Source organism: Tachysurus vachellii, chromosome 2 (assembly GCF_030014155.1).
Source record: "Tachysurus vachellii isolate PV-2020 chromosome 2, HZAU_Pvac_v1, whole genome shotgun sequence".
NCBI classification, from domain to species: domain Eukaryota; kingdom Metazoa; phylum Chordata; class Actinopteri; order Siluriformes; family Bagridae; genus Tachysurus; species Tachysurus vachellii.
In genome coordinates, this window is record NC_083461.1 from 21,168,493 (window position 1) to 21,187,617 (window position 19,125).

At 36.5% G+C, this 19,125-nt stretch overlaps 2 protein-coding genes across 2 annotated transcripts in view; both read right to left on the reverse strand.

Moving 5' to 3' along the window:
- The window catches only part of ndufa4b (NDUFA4 mitochondrial complex associated b), a 39,696-nt gene extending 37,515 nt beyond the window's left edge, over window positions 1-2,181 (reverse strand). The window contains exons 1-2 of the mRNA XM_060891058.1: window positions 2,030-2,181; window positions 1,287-1,375 (exon numbers count right to left, since the gene is read on the reverse strand). Of these exons, the coding sequence (XP_060747041.1) occupies window positions 1,287-1,375; window positions 2,030-2,071 (131 nt within the window). The 5' untranslated portion in view covers window positions 2,072-2,181. The remainder of the gene's footprint in view (window positions 1-1,286; window positions 1,376-2,029) is intronic.
- Window positions 2,182-2,874: 693 nt separating this feature from the next.
- Window positions 2,875-10,543, reverse strand: rundc3ab (RUN domain containing 3Ab). The gene is made up of 11 exons (XM_060891070.1): window positions 10,393-10,543; window positions 8,293-8,408; window positions 7,878-8,005; window positions 7,669-7,754; window positions 7,095-7,184; window positions 6,634-6,714; window positions 6,125-6,290; window positions 5,716-5,873; window positions 5,275-5,394; window positions 5,063-5,172; window positions 2,875-3,865 (listed from the first exon to the last, which is right to left on the reverse strand). The coding sequence occupies exons 1-11, from the start codon at window positions 10,470-10,472 to the stop codon at window positions 3,723-3,725; spliced, it is 1,278 nt and encodes a 425-aa protein (XP_060747053.1). The 5' UTR covers window positions 10,473-10,543; the 3' UTR covers window positions 2,875-3,722.
- Window positions 10,544-19,125: the final 8,582 nt, after the last annotated feature.

A 19,125-nucleotide genomic window follows, 5' to 3' on the forward strand; every position in this document is an offset into this window, starting at 1 on the left:
TGTGTGTGTAAATGTGTGTGTAAGTGTGTGTTCCTCGTCTGTGTGAGTGTGTGTGTCTGTGTGAGTGTGAGTGTCTGTGTGTGTGTGTGTGAGTGTCTGTGTGTGTGTGAGAGGGTGAGTGTGTGTGTGTCTGTGTGTGTGTGAGTGTGTGTGTGAGTGTGTGTGTGAGTGTGTGTGAGTGTGAGTGTGTGAGTGTGAGTGTGTGTCTGTGTGTGTATGTGTGTCAATGTGTGTGTCAGTGTGTGTGTGTGTTCCTCGTATGTGAAAACATACTTGACAATAAAGTGTGTGTGTGTGTGTGAGTGTGTGTGTGTGAGAGAGAGTGTGTGTGTGTGAGTGTGTCTGTGTGAGTGTGTCTGTGTGAGTGTGTGTGTGTGTGTGAGAGAGTGTGTGTGTGTAAATGTGTGTGTATGTGAGTGTGTGTGTGAGTATGTGAGTGTGCGAGTGTGTGTGTAAATGTGTGTGTAAGTGTGTGTTCCTCGTCTGTGTGAGTGTGTCTTCTAAGACTGGCCTCTACATGTATGCCAAATTTCATAACTTTCCTACGTACGGTTCTATGGGCTGCCATTGACTTCAATGACAGACGGAAGAAAATAATAATAATAATAATAATAATAATAATAATAATAAGAAGAAGAAGAAGAAGAAGAAGAAGAAGAAGAAGAAGAAGAAAACTAACGATAACAATAGGTGTCTACGCCCCTTCGGGGCTTGACCCCTAATAATAATAATAAGAAGAAGAAGAAAACTAACGACAACAATAGGTGTCTATGCCCCTTCGGGGCTTGACCCCTAATAATAATAATAAAAATGCTAACAAAAACAATAGGTTTCCAGCGCTTCGCGCTTGAACCCTAATAATAATAAAAATCCTAACAAAAACAATAGGTTTCCAGCGCTTCGCGCTTGAACCCTAATAATAATAATAATAATAATAATAAAAATCCTAACAAAAACAATAGGTTTCCAGCGCTTCACGCTTGAACCCTAATAATAATAATAATAATAATAATAATAATAATAAAAATCCTAACAAAAACAATAGGCTTCCAGCGCTTCGCGCTTGAACCCTAACAATTTCTGATCAACCCATATCAATTGCATGCTTAAAATAACATACCGGTTAAAGCCCCGCCCATTTCAAGACAAGCCCCGCTTACTTCTGGGTTAGGCCACACCCACTCCGAGTACAGATACAGATACAGATAATTCATATGGTTAACAGATACAGATACAGATAATGCTGTACTCGCTCATCTCTACTTGTTAACTGTTAAAGCACTCACGAGCAGTCTGGGTTCTTGAGGGCCAGGCGGCAGAGATAGAGCATCGACATCGTTGCTCCACCACCGATGAATACAAATAGAGGGATCAACTACAATAAAAGCAAAATAAAAATTTATCTCTATCGTCATGAAATGCCATTTTTATTGCTTCATTCTGCACATAAGGGCACTCCTTAATCCTGGTGACTTCGTGGCAACAGTGGATGCAAGTGCAGAATATTTATTAAAACATAAACATATAGCCAAACATAAACACTAAAAAACGCTATGGTTTGGATAAGACAACAAACAAGTGCTGATATAAACGCATACAGAAACTTATTTCAGCTAAGCACATAAACAAATAAGCAAACACAAAACAGTTGAGCATGATGTAGGGGTCAAACGTACGGGGTATATATATATATATATATACACACAATATATTAGTTATTAGTTCATTCAGTGTACAGTCGTCTAAATTTAGGAGGAATATAACGCTGAAAAACGCCTCTCCATTAGATAAACAGTGCACTAGGCAATACCTATATGTAGGTTGTACAGTACATTTGTGACACGGCCCCTTATACACCTACGAATCAAAATAAAAAATAAATGTCATTTTGATTTGTATATAAAATGAAATCGGTTTCATTCATTATTTCAAAACAAATCAGACTATCCGTGAATACTCGGGGCGTTTCAATGTCAAAAAGGTTGAGTGAAAAAATCCTCAAAAAGCAAAGAGAATCAACTGTACTTACAGCCGGGTGACTCCTCAGCTGTTTTGACACCAGTTTTAGCATCCTACCTGAATATATGTATGTAGGTATGTATATATAACCTGTATATTAAAACTAAAGGATGTCTTCTGCGATGCGATGCGATGTGGCGTGAGCTCTTTCCGATGCGTTGCTAGAGGAGTGCGGAGTCGACTCATAGCGAACCGAATCTCAACGTCAAAATACCTGGAGTCGATTCTCCATTTTTGTCGCTTAATACATTGCATTCAAAAAACCCGTTTTGTTTGTCTGTTTTAAAAGAAAAGTAAATTTCTTATACTAATTTTGGAACGACAGAACAAGTTCGGTTAGCCTTATGGAAAAATGTACACACAAACCTTAACACACCATGACTTAATGTAGCTCAATTTGTGCATGGGGCTTTGATATGCTGGAACAAATTTGGGGATCACTGAAAGGGAAATTCTTAAACTACAGCATACAAAGATTCTGTGCTTCCAAATTTGTACATAGTGTAAGAAAGCTAGACATGGGTGTAATAATATACTTTTGGCCACATAATGCAGCTTTGGCAGTAAGTTTAGGGTCTCTTGCAGACTAGAAGTAGGGTTGCCTTGTGTTTGGCTCCGTCTATCCATCCTGCTGTCAACCCTGACCAGTTTACCAGTTAGAAAAACAACTCTGTAAAATGATGCTACCATCATCATGCCTCATAATGTAAAAAAGTTCTAACTTAAATTTATTATGAAAGCAACTAAATAATCCGATTTAAATAAGGACAGACAACCTACACAGAACATGTGCACAGAAAAAAGGGTCCAAAAAGAGCCAGTTGTTTTATTGCAGTTAGAACAGGAACAGCTGGGTTTGCACTGGTGTTATAAACATTGATTTTACAATGTTAAAACAAATAAACATTAAGAATAAAGACTGAATCATTTGTCTAATGACAACCTCAAGCTCACTCACACAACAGTTTTAAGCAGACTCTTTGATCCAATGAGTTCTCCCATAAGTAGAGAAATAACAGATTCTGATGGGCTAATGAAAAGAGACAAAGTAGCAGTTACATGTACAGTTGATTATATATGTCCTGATCTGTAAGAGTACAGATATTTATATATGCATCTTTGATTTACGTGGCACAGAAATGGCTGTCACATTTCCATCTTTTGGCAGTTTGGTTCATCAAAATGTATTTGACTATAGAGGAAAAAGGCAGCTGTTCTAGTTTCACCACTTATTAAGATAATGTTATAGCTATGTATTATATTTATATATTATATATGGTATTAATTATATTATTATTATGTCCTTGTGCATATTTTTTGTTTGTTTTTTGATTATTTTATTTTTTTTTGCAGAAGACTCATTTATTAATTAAAGGGATAAACAAACAGGGCAGGTGCTATTTGAAAATGTGAAACTGTTTAGCTAGAGGTGTTTTAGGTGGTTAGGCAGTCGGTGCATAGTCCACTGTCAAGGGAAAGTCTATGGCAAAGACACCCAGAGACACGATGCCAGAACAATCAAACAGGAGAATGGGAACAGTGAAAGTAGCAGAAATGAGGTGAGTCAGTGTGAAATCCTGTGACAATAATCGTTTTGTGGTATACACCACACAAGTAAGTTTACTGTACTGCACTTACAATAAAATTATCGGCTGTTGTGTCTTTGGATGACTTTGCTGATTAAAATATAGTTCTGTGTGTGTCTAGCTGGGCGTGAGAGCAGGACTTGGCTCTGCGCTAATGTTCACCAGGCACTCTGTGGACCTCAAACTGGGCAGAGACTTACAGCTGGGTAATGAGCTCAGTGAACCACACAGTCCCAAGATGGATGGCGTATAGTCTTTACCTGTGAAGGACAAGAGAAAGGAAAAGGACATTCCATCACTCCTGCCCCATCCAATGCACTTCATCCAGTTGCATTTACTGTTTATCCAGCAGTAAATTTCGAATTACATTTAATATTTACCTTTTTTGACTACCCATAGGGCACAAACATTTACAGCATTTGGCAGACACCCTTATCCAGAGTGGATTGCATTTATCTCATTTACACAGCTTAGCAATTGAGGGTTAAGGGCCTTGCTTAAGGAATGGCAGCTTGGTGGCCCTGGGATTCAAACTCGCAACCTTTTGAACAGTAGCCCAACACCTTAATCACTGAGCTGCCACTGCCAAAGAACATCTAATATTAATATGAATACTATTACATTGTGATGACTGGGCAAAATATGCTACTTTTTGATTGATGTTTCAGAGTAAATAATCATTTTTACATGCAGCATGCTGAACATTGGAGATTTGGAGATGGCATTATAATCTTCCTAGAGTGATGGGCAGCTACTATTGTTTCTTGGTGATAATTTTCTTTCTTTTTGTCATGATGTACACAAACAGATCCAGAAAACTGCCAAAAGTATTATATATTTTATAGAGGTAGTCACAATTATTGATGATTAACTGTCTTGTGTAGTAAGATTAGTAACACCTAACTGCTAAATACACTTTTAATAAATGTGGAAGTAGGAAGAGTGTATTTATTTTGTGATAACTGCTAAATGCTGACTTATGTTTTGTGAAAAAAATGACTATTGAAATCTGTTTATAGAAGCTGGTGAGGACCACACAATTGTTAATAAGGCCTGATAAATTTTTAAAAAAATTTTCCCTTTATTGAATAATAAACTGTGTATGATAACTGTGTATGTGTCTTATAATTAACCACAAATCACAAAAAATATAATTGAAAATTGGAATTGGAAAATATTTCATTTATAATCCTTTCATTTTGATTTTACACTTACAACAACCAGAAAGAAGGCCAGATTTACTGCAGATCAGATACTGCCATCTGCTGATCGCATTGATAATAATAATGTACTAGCAATATCTTTATGAAACTGTTCTTTGTGTTTTAGTCACAGTGGAAGATTCCAGAGTCATGAAGTACTATATCTGTTAGTAATAGTAGACTATTTCTATTAGTTGTAATGAAATCATTCCTTTATTCTTGAATTTCAGTCTAAATTGAATCTGGAGTTTTTACCTGTTTTGCACCAAGGTTGGCCATTTGGCTTCCCCTCTGCTTTCTGGGAAACTGAGTCCAAGCTGATGTGTGCTGAAAGTAGTTCAGGGCTCTGAAAGCTTCCACTGTGACTGAAACACAAAGAACAAAGTTTCATAAAGATGGAAACTGGCAAATTGCTGGTACATTGGATTTATTATTATCAGTGGCAATAGCAGATGGCAGTATCTGACCTGCAGTATAGCTGGTTTTCTTCGTGGTTGTTGTAGGTGTGAATTGATGGCCACTGGTTTACAAGAGGAATAGACATGTCCTTGGACAAAGGATGAGCTTCACCAGGAATCAGACTTGTCCTGAGAAATAAATTACAATAAATCAGCATATCATATTATCTGCTCCCACTGTAGAATTCTTAGCAAGGATTACATTCAATTCCCATGAATGGTAAAAAAAAAAAAAAAAAAAAAACAGATTTTAAATCTGTTACTGAAACATGCATTAATATAAACTGCACTACTGTCAGAGAAGAAAAGAAAAAAGCAATCAACACCTTCTGATCAATCTGTATCCTGAATTAAATAAGTTCAATAAGTTCGAATATAAGTTCACGAAGTAAGTAGCCAGCTAAAAAAAAGTTCAATTTTTTTAAGACAAAAAGACTGCATGTGTCTTACAGCTGCTCCTGTAGCTCCAGAACAACAGACTCCAATTCTCTCTTCTCCTGATGGCTCTGAAGCTTTATCTCTTCCAGTTTCTTGGTTAGTTTCTTGTTTTCAATCTCTAGATTCTTCAACTGTGACTCCCGCAAACGCACAAGCTCCTCTAGATAGCCCTACACACACACAAATACACATGCCAAAACTCTGTAGGTTGCTCCACAGCATCTTTAAAGTAATATAAATGTAGCAGGAATTTGCATTTTTTAATATTCCTGTTTAAATTGTTTGTCCATTTTTAATCATTGTAATCTCTAGCAAAATGTTGCAATATAACTATTATACTAACTATAACTATACTATCTGTTATAGTAATAGAATCAACTTCCAGTGGTAACAGTAATTCTACACACAAGTCTCACAAGACCTTCTGAGCACTGACGATCTTGAACCTCTGTTCCATCCTGCGACATTTATTACTCCAGCTTTCTTCGTCTGTGACCAGTGGAATGTAGGGATGCTCAGGAATGCTGTCGTCACTGTTGCTGCTGTCCACACTGCAGCAGTCATCATCATCGCTCAGGTAGTCATAGCTGAAAAGCATAAACAATTAATCGTTTCAAGGAGAACAGGAGGAACAATACTCTAAAGTAAGCGGTAAGTGTACCATATGACTTTGTGTGAATTATGAACAAAAATTATAAGAAAATGTATTGAAAGGATGTATTTAAATTACGCAGCAGTAAAACTGATTGATCTGTAAATATTATATTTGCTATATAACTGTATGGCACTTTGTGATGTATAATGCACTGTACATATGATAAATGATAGAGTCATTTGATTAAAAGGAAAATTAAAGTATGGTTTTCTGAGCTTTGGACAGTACTGCATGCTTATTCATTTGGTATATACATTTGGTATATTTGAACTCACCTCTGAGTGAACTTGAGATATGGTGTATAATCAATGACCGCCTCCGTCTTTCCATCCAAAGACTCTCCCTTTAAACAGAAACTGAGAAGACAACTAAAATGAGTGTCACAGATAATCACAACACACGGTCAGCTGGTAATCTACCTGACCTTTTCTTCAAAGGTAAGATGAATTTGGTCTAATATAACATGTCTATACCACAGTGCTCTACTCGCTGCTGTTGGATTCTGGATTCTGATTGGTCAGAAGATTAATTTGATTAATTATCTATAATTGCAGCTCTGACAGTAGTGTGTCTGCAAGTCATGGGTTGTATTAATGTGCATGTTCTTATGTTACTTGTATTTATTAGAGTCTCAAATGTAATTAATTGACCATAATTAATACAATTAATTGACTATACTGTAATGCTGCCACCTGTAATTCATTGACATCTGTTTTTCTGTCAGATCTCATCTCACCTGAAGTCGATTGCTCCTAGTCCAATTAACATTCCTGTAAGAACACTGGCTTCTTCTCTTAACATGATGGCCCCTTCTTCATAGAACCTCCTGCAGGCACACACACAAATTCAATAACAAGAGGGTTCACAAAAAATACTGATCATTCATTAAATTGAGTATGTTTAAGCATTGTCAATCATTGGCTACATTACGAATTCATTCACTAGAAAACATTCAATTTTTTCATTGAAGAGAAAAAAATTTAGTCACAAGAAACTTCTAGTCTAGAAAGTCAGAACTTCACAAACAACTTCTGATGTTCCATCACAGTACACATATTCTCTATCTTTTTTAATAATGAGACAATTAAAACATAATTAGTGCATGGTTTTTCCATTTAAAGTTTTTCTGTCTTAAAAACTTAAAATGTGTGATTCTACAGAAAATATATTATTTTGTAACAGTAGATATTTTTTATAACTGGACATTTATAACTGTATCTACTGTTTATGATGCACCATGTCAGATTTTTTATAGTTATTTGCATGTATGTCTGTTTCCAGAATTTCCATGTGTATTCAGTGAATAAAACCTGGTAGTGCGACTGTCTCGTAGCGCTGTGGCGATGTATTCGGATAGACGTTTTTCCATCAGTGCAACTCTTATCCAAGCTCTGCCCTACATACAGCAACAGGAATAACCACAACAATAAAATAGCAAAAGTAGTAACACCTATTTCTGTTGGTAAGCTTCCGTACAACTTGTTGTAACTTCTGTACAACTGGAACGCCTGACCCTTACCTTTGCTCGAGACGAATTGATGTTCTCCATGTTCTCAATGCTGCTGATGCAGCTGTTCTGCACTTTACTGCAGGCCAGACGGATGAAGTCCCAGAAACCGCGCTGGCCATCAAACCAGCTCCCTGCTCCTGTTCCAAAAGGAAACAACATACAAGAATTTATTTTCTAGTCTTATTGGTTCCACATCTGTAACTGTGAAGGACACTTTAGTCCAGGGGTAACCTATCTTAACTAGAAAAGGCCAGCGTGGGTCTGGATTTTATTGCAACCGAACAAAAGCCACACCTAAGTCTACAGAAAGCCAAGTTCAACTTATGAAATGTGTGTAATTAGGCTCCTGCTTGATTGGCACACACACTGACCCATTGTGAATAAAATTGTGCACCCATGCTTTGGACTTTTTATTTTCGTTTACCTTTAAAGCGATGACTGAGGATGTGCTCAAGAATGGAGGCAAAATTGATGAACTCCTCTGACGAGTCATCTATTGGTTCGGCCGTATATTTCTCCAGCAAGGTCTTTACCGAAAACCTGATGTACAGAGACAGAGAGACAATTTCACACACTTTCTGACATGCTTTAACTAGATGTTACAATTATATGCTTTGACAAGTATTGCCATGTATCTGTTATAGAAACAGCCTGAAGGACAATACGGACAAATTGTTGTGTCCTCCATAAAGTTGAAATACAACATGTTTATGTGAAAAAAACAACACATCCTACAATTTACATACCTATTTTACAAAACGATGACACTAAAGACTTCTCACATGAAATGTTAAATGAATGCCTTCTTATAGAAAACTTCACTATAGCAACAATTACACACACTTTTATGCAATTTATGTAACAAGTCCCTGTGACGTTACTACAGAAACCATAATGTATTGGAATGAGCACATTAATTTAAATAATTCAGAGGGAACTACTTCTTTGTCCTGTGGTTATCGAAAATTAATATTAATATGAATAAAATCTTGGACACATTTAAAGAATGCCATGTTCCATGCAGTTTGTGGCTGTGAATCATCAGTAAATGTTTTAATTCACTTCAAATCCATAAACACAGTCCTGGAGACTGAGAAAATGTCACCAGTACTGGTACATTGGTAGAGGAGAAAAAAAAATCACAATTACAGAAACATGGGCATGTGGTAGATAATATGTATGCTGATGACAGCAGAGAGCAATGTTCTCCAAGTGTGTTACGATATCCTGTGATGTAGCATGAGTAACGTTTTTTGTTTTTGGATAGCTTCATGTATCTTAAAGGAAGAGCTAGCACTCTCCCTGTTTGTTTACTATCAAATAGTAGAGGAGAGCTGGCTGCTGATTAGTATGGTAGATGGGTAGGTGACCAAATGGGGGGATTTTTTTTGTTTGTTTGAGGGGAAAAGACATATTGCGCTGTAAAGCCAGGTCATTACTCTGGTATGACATATTATGAAAGAAATTGGCTCTGGTGTCACATTCAGCTGCCTTGTGGTACAGTACAACAATGCCCCCTTGAGCACTACACAGGACTGTACCAAGTGAGAAAAACAAAGCAGCCAAGTCCCTCAGTCAGCCTTTCAAATCCGCAAAAAGCAAGAGGGATGGAAATGTTCTTCCTCTGTAGCACAACTTATGATTCACACAGGGTGAAATAACAGCCTTAGTCCAGTATGTCCAATAATATCTAATACTAAGCCATTGACAGCTTACTAGTTTCCCCTGGATATGTGCATCTTACTTTATAAATAGGCTTCTAATATTCAGCCTTTAAGAGTCTACTGCATTTTACTCTGCCTAAAGAACAAAGCGCTGAATGGATGGGGGTTTCGTTCTTAATACAAATATTGTTTTCTTTTAATTCTATACCATTGGTAATTTAAAAAAATGTGTTTATGTTATAATAATGATTTTTAAAAAAAGAAACATCTGCAGGAAGCCACAGATTCCATGCCAGTCTTTTCTCTCAGCTGGTACCGACAGCTCCCGGCCATCCTTTTGCAATGACGGAAGGTTGTCGTCATGGCAACGACCTCATCCGGGAACTAATCATAAATCGTGTGTGTGTGTGTGTGTGTGTGTGTGTGTGTGTGTGTGTGTGTGTGTGTGTGTGTGTGTTTATACGTATACTGATGCTAATCACCGTATAATAATAAATAAGCTATTGTTGTTGTTATTATGAAAGAAAGAAAGAAAGAAAGAAAGAAAGAAAGAAAGAAAGAAAGAAAGAAAGGAACTGGTAGCTAGTCAAGATCATAGGTTATCTTTGCAATTCGAATAAGCATAGTAAGCAATACAGTACGTAGACTTGGAGGTAGGATTTTTTTGGTTTGTTTTCCTGACCTTTATATCACAATACATCACCATATCCAAGAACTACCGGAAGTTGCTCGACAGAAAAATTAGGGGGGGGAAAGGAACGTTTTTAGGCGCTTTATTGTGGGGATCAGAAAGGTGTATCAGGTCCCTACTAGAGAAATAGTGCACTATGTAGAGTGCTTATTAAAGTTTATTAACGCACCTGCACACGGTGATCAGGTTCTTCCGTTCCACTGCGACGTTCCTAGAGCCGCCTTTCTTGGAGTGCGCGCCCATCGCCATCGCGGTGTGAGCGCTTGCGTTTCGCGGAAGAGGACGGCGGCACCCGGCGCCGCTGTCCGTTCAGCACCACGGCCGGCCGCGGAACCGGAATAGGAAATAAACCCTCCCTTCCGCTCTGCGTCATATATGCTACATTCAGCAGAGCGTCACATGGTTATAAATAAATGGTTCATGTGCTTGCTTGTAGTATAAATATGTTTTCTTTTCAGTCTGTGAGCATTAACTAAAATGATATGAGTCTCTTACTTAATTCTTGGCATATTTCTCTAGATTTCACAGAATTTAGCATCTAAATGTGTTATTTACATTTATTAGACCCCCTTATGCAGAGTGACTTACATTTAATTTCATTTCATACAACTGAGGGTTAAGGGCCTTCCTCAGGGGCCCAGCAGGGGCAGCTTAGTGGACATTGGATTAAAACTCACAAACATCTGATCAGTAACCACTAAGCTACCGCATCTCCCAAAAAACTGTTTCAGTATAGCGGGATGTATTTCAAGAGGATAAGATTCTTGTCTGGGACATAACAGTAGCCCTAATCCAAAAAATGTAATCTAACAGTATCTTATACCATATACCAGAACCTATTCCACCAATAATTCTAGTGCAAAATAAATAGAAGCTTGACTAGAAGGAGCTCTAAAACAAGGTTGCATTGATTATTACAGAGATATCATAAAAGTGTTCAATTATTGTATAAGCTCTACACGTCTTCACATCAAGTGTACATTTTTCATCTTAGCAGGTCTCAGGATTCCTCGTACATACATATAGATGTCAATAGAGAGATGGATGGATGGAAGGATTGCTAATAAGAAAATGAAAACAACTAGCACCGAACACTAGATGGCAAGCTACTCTTATTTTAAATCACTGAAGAATTTCAGAAACACAATCATTTAAATGATGCATTACATTTGCATTTTCATTTTTCATATCCATTATTAGCCCAACACCACTCCCTCTCAGGAGGCCTTTTAGCACTAACTGAGAGTTGGGACTTAAAGAATTGTTTAATATAAAATGCAAAATAAAAATTCTGACTGTCTTTGAAATTCTACACATTCTAATATTTTTTTTTGGATGGGCATTGGCTTTGATTTTGACAGGCATTCATATTGGCCTCTTTTTGATAAGCTTATGCAAAAACGCTTGTCACAAAATGTATTTTCTATCCAGAGTTGCAGGAATTTCTCTCCAAGATCTTGTTGGATGATAGGAGAGTCTGACCTTGATGCACCCATTACTCTGGAACACATGACCTCTTCCATTGCACCATAGTCCAACCTTTATCCTCCCTAGGAAACCATTTTTCTGATAAGGGGTCCTCTAAGGCTGTTTAGGCCCAAAGCCATAAGTTTTTGCCCATGCAATAAAAACTAAATAATTACAGTTTGTCATGTTACTAAGAAACCAGAAAGAGTAAATTCCTGATTCATGAAGATGCCAGAAATTTTAAAGTAACTGTTTTAACTTTGATTGCAGAAATGACACAACAGACTTTTTTCATATTTTTTCTTCCATCTCCTCACAGAAACCTTCACTATAGCAACAATTAGGCATATTTTTAATCCATATATTGTTAATTCACTGTGTATACTGCACTGCCCAAGTTCCTTTAATTGAACTGTTACCATAGAAATGATTAATGATGAGAAATTATCCAGAATCAGAATTTTGATATTTGTTACATTGATCCATTTTGTATAATTGAGTTATGTTGTGTGTGTGTGTGTGTGTGTGTGTGTGTGAGAGAGAGAGAGAGAGAGAGAGAGAGAGAGAGAGAGAGAGAGAGAGAGAGAGAGAGAGAGAGAGATATTGAATGATCTTATGCTGGAAAGGAAAATCCATGTGAACCTTGTAAACATTTGCCAGATGTTGAGTACTTGATGTGTGTGTGTGTGTGTGTGTCTGTGTGTGTCTGTGTGTGTGTCTGAAATGGCTCTGTGAAATTCCAGACTGCTGTGAGAGGCGGCAGAAGAAAGAAAGAGAGCAAAAGGAGCTGAAGATCACGCCCACTTAACGGTGTACCAGGGATAAACTTTCAAATAAAAAAGATTTAAAAATAGAAGCAAAATCAGACTTCAGACCTCCATTCTTCTTCACAGATGTCTGAGATTAAAGTGTCAGTCATTTTGCAAATAAATGTAAAATATATTAGTATTTTATAATACAATAATATTTTCTAGTAAAATACAAATTAAATAAAATAATAAATATAATAAATATTGCTATTCTGTAGTTTAAATACTAATATATTTTAAAATAATACAGTCTTAGTATTTCACCATAAACAATACAAAATTATTAGTATGCAGTAGTAAAAACAATATATTAATATTTAATATACAAAACAAGTTAATCATTAAGAATTTTTACATTTTATATTTATCAGGGAAACATATATATATATATATTTTTTTTTTTTTTTTTTTTTGGTGTGGTGAGGTGAGGTGATTCATTATGAGGGTAGTAAAAATTAGTATTCCATAGCAAACAATAATAATTCTAGGACAAATCCTAGTATTCTGTCAGAATGCATTATGCCTTCAAGCTTCACAAAAGTCACAAAACTGTTCTTAAGCGTTTCTGCTCCTCCTCAGTACTTTAGTCTGGGTTTGGGGACATTTAGAATTTCTAGAGAAGGTACAGTACTTTATTAGAAAACATTGTTTTGTGTATGTGCAATTAATTAACATCATTTAATTTAAGCTTTCTGTAGTGTCAATCATTTAGAGGATTTTTTGAGACAAGAAAATATTTAAAAAGAAGAGCATTTCAAGAAAATGTCAATTTCAGTTTGATTTTATTGATGGAACAACTTTGAAAGGGGTAGAAAGAAAAACAGAAACCCTTTACCCTGTTAAACTGTTAGCAGAGTGAAGCAAATATTTATACAGGATGTTGAAGAGAATGTTGGGATGTCATTTGTAGTATGAGGGGGAAAAGGAAAGGAATTCAAAGAGAATGAATACGGTCTAAATGGAAAGATGTTTTTATTTGATCTGTTATATCAAAACCGAATATTTTTTTGTACATTTCAAATAGTTTAAGAAGTATGGACTTGGAAAATGTTGATATACTCACTGTGACAACACAATAGCAAAATAAAGCAAAGTTTGTGAATAGAAAATTCTGATCTTTCTTATGAGTTCAAATAAATTTTCTGAACAACTCAGTTTGTCTGCCACTATACCATACATAGATGACAATATCAAGATTCCTCTATATATTATCCCATACATATTATAAAGAAGGTACAGAGAAGTGGTTTTACATGTGTAGAACTATGAACAAAAGATTATTTGTATAGTGGTTTAACAATGGACTGTGTCTCAAAGCAGTTTTACAGAAATATAAAAAATCAGAATAAAAATTACAAAGCTTAACATTTCTATTTGTATATGTATCCGTAATGAGCAAGCCAGAGGCAATGGTGGCAAGCAAAAACTACCTATGATGAAATGTGGAAGAACCCTTGAGAGAGACCACTCAACCCATCCTCATCTGGTTAAATGATAAAATGATTTCCTTACTACAACTGCATATGGCAAATGGAAATTTGGAACCAGATATTTTTGAGAAATCTTTAAGTATGAGAGAGCATCAGCATTATTTCCGAGTTCTTTATAATATTATCATAAATTCATTCCTATCAAAGCCATAAAAGCCATCCTCAGCAGCAAAGAGCATATACAATTTACGAGACTCGAACCACAAGCAGACCATCCATGGATCAACCTGGTCTGAAGAGCAAAACCAATCAGGAGTAGCATGTGTAGCTCGACAGAGATTTTGAATAGATCATCTGAAACAAATCTTATTTAATTCTATATTTTAAGGAAAAAGTTAACACTGCTATGGTCATAACTATCCTCTTGTAATAGGACCAGTTAGAGGGCGAATAGAGTGCTAATAATTGGAATCAAAACAATAATTACTGATCATTCCAAAAGAGTTGAAAGTGTGGAAATTCTTCTGTATTGGCAGAGGGATAGAGTAAGTATCAGGTTGCTTTCATCCTTAAAATATCAAAAATGATGGATCATTAGGACAAGGTCAAGCAGCAAACACTGACAACAAAGTTACAAACTGGCAGAGGAGGAAAACTCCACTGACCAGGATGGCTCTCCATTAACTGCCAACTCATTCAAATGTCCTTCAGTAACCATCGGATGACATTAAAACACTGAAAAAACAATGGCAAAAGAGAAGCTTGGGGTTAAATGCATGGCGAGAACAAATCAGGTTCCTAGGGGCAGGGCTGAAGCGAGATGAAAAAAACATCCTTCATGTTTTGCTCATCACCTGGCTATCTTATGTTTAGATGGACCCACTGTAAAATTTGGTGGAGGATCCATAATGGCCAGGGGATGATTCAGCAAAACTAGAAACAGGCAGATTCCTTTGTAAATGACAAGTTTGTTCTGGTAGAAATGTTACTTTCTTCTGCTCAGACAATGTTCTCCAAGACCACATTACATGCCACACGGCCAGGTCAATCAAGGTATGGATGGAAGGCCATCCGACCTAGTTTTGGCCAGCCCAATTCCTATACCTGAACTCTATTGGAATTTGATCAAGAGGAAGATAGACACTCACAAGCCCTTGAATGATATTATTAATGTTTCGTTTAAAAAAGAATATGCACTTCTTTTCTTAAACACTGTAATTTATTTATTTATTTATTTTTATTGCATTTTTTTTATTTAATTGAATTGTCATTTTCTGCAAATATATTTTCTAATTGACAATATTTGTATTTGGAATTGGAAAAAATATCAATAGCATACACAAAAATGTTAATTTTACTCAAAAACATACCCTGAAAATCCATGGAAATCCAGGGATACACTTTTACTTTACCGCAATATGATTAATTATTAACACACATTTAGTATCATAATAATTTAGTATAATGGTAATAGTATTTAGCTGCATGCTAAGGCTAACTTTTTTCTGTGTTAATGATAAAATAATGTTATCATTGTAACATATATCATAATGTCCCAGGGATTTTCCAGAGCTGTATTTATATCTAATAATAACAACATATATGGTATTTAATGTAGAACCTAATGAGGACCAGAAGATCTGCTGTCTGGTGGAACAAAGTGGCTGAGAGATCTTCTGTGAACAAAAACTGAAAGCAAATCATCTCTTTAGATTGGGAAAGAGAGATGGAACCCTAAACCTTTAAGTCCTTAAACCTTAAAATTGCACAAATAGATAGAAGGCAAACATTTTTCATCATCTAGTCATCTCAATTTACAAAGTGTGGAAATCCACAGAACCTATTTCTTGTATTCCTAAAATCAGGTTAGAATTTCCCGCTCTTATTCCCAGCAGCTTTTGCTCGGAGAGGGGAAATTCAAGATTTATGAGAGTAAGAGTAAGTGTTTGTATAGTGTGTGTCCTTTTAAAGCTGCCTTTGATTTTCAGGCATGTGCCTATAGAGTAAGTAAATCTGTCTCACTGATGGATCCTGAAAGACAATGCTCTTCTCGTGTGTCCTCTGATTTACCTTCACATCAAGCATCCTGTACTGTTCGTTTTCCCAAAATGCACAGCATGCCAGTATATTGGAGGAAACTGGACTCATTTAGTCATTTGCTGGCATTGAATACACTATACACATAATAATGTAATAGTTCTATTGAAATAATACCAATAATAATACAATATAAAAAAATTATATTGTAATAACGCATGATCAGCAAAGTTAGCAGTGTACACATGATGTTAGCATTACCTTTCTATCGTTGTTATCTCTTTAACAATTATTTACAATATAAAAATTCCAAGAGGTGAAAAAGGAAAAGAGAGAATATCCTGCAAAAAGACAACTCAGTTTTTGCTGATTTGAAAAAATCAACTTTCAGCAGAGCATCAAAACAACAAAAATGTCAATGTCTTGGTGGGACAGGGCTAGAATTAATTAGTACTATTAATATTTATATTGCATACAGAAATCCAATTTTAACATCATGTTTATCTACCTTTTGAACTTAGCTTCCAGTAAAAGAAAAGTAGTGGGATAGCAATACATGACAATGCAGGTACAGCAAAAGATCATCTGCTAAAATCGTTTTTGTTGCAGAAGAAGAACTAGATTAAGCTAGATACAATAGCTGATTCTAATGATAACAGCTAGCAAATAATAACTCATCTTTCAACTGCACAATTTTCTATCAAAACAAAAAAGAAAACACTAAATACAAAAAAAAAAAAAAAAAAAACAATAATATATATTTAAGGTTTATTACATCAGAGATTTTTATTTATAAAAAAATAAGTAACATTAACAAGTAACATGCTATTCCAACCAGGATCTTTGCCAGATTTTAGCACATTTAACTGCATGGTACATTTATGAATTATGATTTTATGCAAATGTTTAAGTAGATTTGTTTTTATATTTTTTTATTATCTTTTTCAATATCAATGCAAAAAGTTTAGTTCTCATGATCCAACATTGATTAGCCATATAAAAATAGAACCTCTAGCAAGTGTTCTGCATAATGGTTCTAATGTTTGTGATTTTATTTTATTTGACTTTATACTAAAGAAATTAAATATTTGCAATGTCTTACACAAGTATTCACTCCTTTAAACATTTTCACACTTTCTGTTGTATTACAATCTGGAAATGAAATGGACTTAACTGGCATTATCTGTTAGAGTAAAGGCAAAACTTGGTTACAAACAATAAAATATGCACCAGCTGTCAACAGAAGTCTAATAATTAGCTAAATGAAGTCAATCCGTGTGCAATTAACACACGAATCTCAGCCTCTCACTTTGGTGCAGAATGTGGATTGAGTGGAAACCAGAAGCTCGAATTCATTTCCACATGTTCATGATTCATGTTCTGCAGTGTTTTTTGTTTATTTACATTGTCATGTTCCTTTACTTTGCTTGTCTCCCACATGTGAACATATTGCTTTAAACAGTTTGTAGTTTTGTACTTATTTTAATCCTTGTCTGTCTTTTTAGCATTGTGAAGTATAAATGTTCTATCCTCACAATCTCACGATACCAAACCTTGCGAATTTTATCATAGTTTCTGCTTCCTACTTTCCATGTTCAACCAGCCCTCCAATCCAAGCTCTCTCCAGAGATAAATGGGACAGCCACACAGCTTCAAGCCCTGTTCCATTAAGATATGAACAGGGCAGCCTCCAGCACAGAGCTCTTTCCAGAGTTTGAACAGCCTCACAAGCTCTGTTTCAAAGCCAGGTTCAAGCCATATTTTATACTGAGGCCGATATAAAAGTTCAAAGCTTGTTTTAAACTGAGGACAACAAAAGGCTTACATGACAGCCTCCCATGCCAGGTTCTGAGCCCTGTTCCAGATCCTGTTCTATACTGAGGCCAGTGTGGTGGCCCTCCAGGCAAAGTAGCATGCCAAGGCCAAAGTGGTGACCTTGGAGACCCACAAAGACCTTGCCCCAAGACAGGCTCCCTGCTGAGGCTGATGTGGTGGCCTTCCAAATCCTGTTTCAGTCCCAGATCATGTCTGTGTCCCAGACCTTGCTCCAGTCCCAGGTCATTTCTATACTGCAGGCCCTGTCTCACACATTGCTCCAGTCATACAAACCTGACTTTAGGATTTCAAGCCTTTTTCCAGGCCCTGTTCCAAGACTTATCCCTTACTAAAGGCCAACATGGTGCCCCACCCCCACCCCCACCCCCAACCCCCAGCAGTTTCCAAGCCCTGTTCAATGCTGAGACTGATGTGGCAACCTCCCTAGCTAGGTTCCATTCCATGTTACAGTCCCTGTTCCAAGTCCTATTTCAAATACTGTTCCATGCTGAGGCTGAGGTGACAGCCTCCAAATCTCTGTATAAAGCCCTGTTTCAAGACTGATTCCATGCAAAAGCCAATGTGGTAACCTCCTAAGCCAGGTTCCAAGCCCTGATCCATGCCAAGGCCAAAGTTGAAACCACAAAATTTACAAGCTCTGTTCCAAGCCATGTTCCACACCAAGGCCATCAATGCCCCTTTCCACCAGAAAGAGCCGGGTTCTGGTTCAGAGCTAGTTCTGGTGCAGGTTCGAAGTTGGTTCCACTAGCAAGCCATCACAGAGCCAAGTCTTACGTCACTGTATACAACGTTGCTTTAAAGTTAATGTTCATTTCTTTGCTAACCTACATTTTCATCCAAACACAGGGAATCCTCATTTAAAATGATTTAAAAGGCCAGCGCCTAATTTAGGCCAGAGCCTAATTTAGAACCAGTTCTTTCTTTTTCGACACCCAAGGCACCAGCTCTGAACCAGGAAAAGTGGTTCTTAAGATGCACCAAAACATTGCTGGTCTAGACTTATGAACCGCTTACGTCAGGGGCTGGGGCGGGGTTACTGTTAGCGCCTTTGATAATGTACCTTAAGTATACCAATGTTTAATACACTTTTACTTTACCGCAATATGGTCAATTATTAACACACATTTAGTATAATAATAATTTAGTATAACAGTAATAGTATTTAGCTACATGCTAAGGCTAACTTTTTCTGTGTTAGTGATAAAATAATGTTATCATTGTAACATATATCATAATGTCCCAAACCATTTTGCTCAAGACTGACAGTACAGGCCTCCAATCCAGGTTCCAAGCCCTTTTCCCAGTCATTTCAAGCATTGTTCC